The following is a 3,087-nucleotide window of genomic DNA, read 5'->3' on the forward strand; positions in this document are numbered from 1 at the left end:
TCTGGATCCCGTGAGCACACCGGGATTCCGATGTTCCGTGAGATGCCTGGTGGTGCGCGCTCCCGGCTCACCGGTCTCAGTCCGCTCTCTCGCGGGTGCCCTCCGTGAGTCCGCCCGCTCCCCCGTGCAGGTGGCTGCCGCTTCCCGGAGCCCGATCACGGCGGCTCCCTCCCCCTTCCGTTTATCTTCCGATATCTGTGCGCAGTTTCACGGCTCCCCTCTTCGTACCTCAATACTCAGCTCTGGAGATGTTCATTTGTAGAGATCCAGATGCATCTTCCTGCGTCTCAGGCTGATTCCGTGGTTATTTAGGCTGGTCTGGTACCTATCCAGCTCGACTCAGGGGACCGGCTGAAAAAGGGGTCCCCTACTCCTCCGTCATCTTAACCTGCTCTGGAATTTATTTCTTACAGAACTTTGTTAATTACAGCTTTTACTGAGTGCTTACTGTGTGCCGGGCATTAGCTCATTTAATACTTACAGCATCTCCGTGAGACAGAAACTGTTAGTTTCGTACTTTATACATGAAACCGGTGGTGGTGGTGGGGGGTGCATGGAGCGCCTCTCCTGGGGTCTGGGGCCTGGCTGACTGCTTGTGTTCTAACCTAACTCTGCAACTTCCTTCCCATTTGACCTTGGGCAAGTTTCTCAACTTTCTTGCCTCATCTGCAAAATATGTAAATAACAAGTGTATTTGTATGCAATTATATGAGTTAATATTTGTGAAATGTTTAGAACAGTGCAGTGCCTGGCACATAGTATATGCTGTACAAAACAGGTGAATTAATTTGAATTGATGTTCCTAGCAATTGGGTGATAGGGACTTTTAACCCAGTGTTGTTGCACTCCAAAGCCTGTGCTCTTTCTGTAATACCAGTTATAAAACCCTGCCATTGAAAGTTGGCTCACTTCCTAGACACATTGGCACCCAAACCAAGCACCTTCTGGAAGCCCACTCTCAGCTCCTGGGTCCGGAGGGCATACACCATGGGGTTAAAGGCTGGGGGCATGACACTGTGTAGTACATTGAAGAGAGCAGGGATGACAGGGACCTTTCTTCCTGCCAGCTGGGTGACAGACACCACAATAACAGCTGTGTAGAAAAAGAGAATGAGGATGAGATGGGAGCTGCAGGTACTCAGGGCCTTCGATGTTGCTTCAGCAGAGTTCAGCCTCAGCACGGAGCGAATAATCAAAGCATAGGAAGCAAACACCAGACCCATGTCACTCCCAACCATAATCCATGCCAAGGCCAACTGGTAAAATCTGTTAATAGTGATGTCATCACAGGCCAGACTAGTGACCCCCAAATTAGAGCACAGGCAGTGGTCAATTTCATTCCTGGAGCAGTAGTGTCTCTGGGCAGCCAGTACAGGCACTGGGATGGTCAAGAGGCCATTCCTGAGCACCATGGACAGTGTGGCTTTGATCACAAAAGCCTCAGTGACTATGGCAGGGTACTGAAGGGGGTAGCAGATGGCTACATATCTGTCAACAGCCATGCAGAGGAAGATGCCTGACTCCATGCCCATAAAAGAGTGGATGGCATAGATCTGAGCAAAGCACTCAGGGAGGCTGATGGCCTTGGCATCAAACCAGAGAATGGCCAGGATCTTGGGCATGATGGTGGTAGCCAGGCTAATGTCCACTATAGCCAAGACACCAAGGAGCCGATACATGGGTTGGTGCAGGGAAGGCTCATGTTGGATGGTGATTAAGATGAGGATGTTGGCACCAAGCGCTAAGATGTAGATCAGAGCGAGGGGCAGGGAGAGCCAGTGCTGCCACTCATGAATGCCTGGGAGCCCCATGAGGATGAACTCAGACACTTGGAACCTGGAGCTATTGGTCATACTCAGGGTGGTATCCATATCATGCGATGTCTTCTTCTCAGCATCTATCTGTGAATTAAGGGGAAATAAGAATAGGCTCTGATAAGCTCAGCTGAGACTCAGAATTTGTGTAGAAGTATGGGATTCATCTATAATAACTCAGTAAGTCCTTTTTAACATAATGTATCCTCAACCCCTTTGACTCTTGAAAAAAGTTTGGATAAGAACAAGAGAAGAGCCAAAACAGATTCTAACATAAAGATTTTAGCACAATAGCAGTGAAGATTTACTGGCTTTGTTTTCTGGAAATTCCAGGTAGATTTTTGTGTGTGTGTGTGTGGGAGGAATGCAGACACACAGCAGAAGACTTGCACGTTATAAAGAACCCAAAGTTAGAGGGCAGAGGTGTTTTCTCCATTGCTGGGGATCTTCAGGAGGAGACCAAGCAGCCACAGGGAGAATGCTGACCGTGTTTTTCTTTTAAACAGTGCCTGTGGTTGACAAATGATTTCTGACAAAAATCATGTCATTTAATCTTCACCCAACAGGGGTTGGTATTTACATATGAGGATACGGAGGTTGAATGATTTGTCTAGATAAGAATCATATTTTGAAAACACTAGTAAGTGAGAAAACTTCAGCAAAATTTTAGTCTCTGGCATCAAATCATAGCTAAAAGGTCAGTATCTGTAGGAGTATCACTTGTTTCCTCTTCTGATTATGAAAGTAATTTAAAGACACACATTAAGCTATATTTTAAAATCATCAATTTTATTAGTAGAAGATTTAAGGAGAAAAGATTACCACCAGACTTCCTAACACTTTCAGAGTTTTGTGTGGTTGTAGGTTTAAAGCAGCAGGCATTTATCACGCACATTTAGACCGTTTCATTTAAGTAGTTTCACGGCTCATTATTGGTCCTCTAAATACTTGGTCCGCCTCATTCTCACATTGTCAGTTTTGTTCACCATTGAACTATTGCAGACTATTTTCAAAGTTTGTATCAAAAAGCATATAGGCATTATGGTTTTGGAAACCTTCAATACCTGAGAATTCTTTTTTATTTTTTTAACCTTTATTTGTGAGTAATACCTTCCCTTGTCAAATATTTAGTATCCATATTGCCTTTCAAATTGCTGCCTCTCTCTTCATTTGATGGCATTAAGTGTAAGATCAAGGCTCCATCCCTCACTGCCTTTGTGAAGAATGAATACCCATGCCATTTATAATTATAATAAACCTGTAGTACTCAAGA

General features: G+C 45.0%; 1 protein-coding gene across 1 annotated transcript; it reads right to left on the reverse strand.

Moving 5' to 3' along the window:
• Positions 1-905: 905 nt before the first annotated feature.
• On the reverse strand, positions 906-1,871 carry LOC123782795 (olfactory receptor 56B34-like). The gene has a single exon (XM_045783106.2). The coding sequence runs from the start codon at positions 1,869-1,871 to the stop codon at positions 906-908; it is 966 nt and encodes a 321-aa protein (XP_045639062.2).
• Between the last annotated feature and the right edge of the window lie 1,216 nt (positions 1,872-3,087).

This window comes from Ursus americanus, chromosome 16, assembly GCF_024610735.1.
Source record: "Ursus americanus isolate L20-20 chromosome 16, mUrsAme1.1.p, whole genome shotgun sequence".
Taxonomy (NCBI): domain Eukaryota; kingdom Metazoa; phylum Chordata; class Mammalia; order Carnivora; family Ursidae; genus Ursus; species Ursus americanus.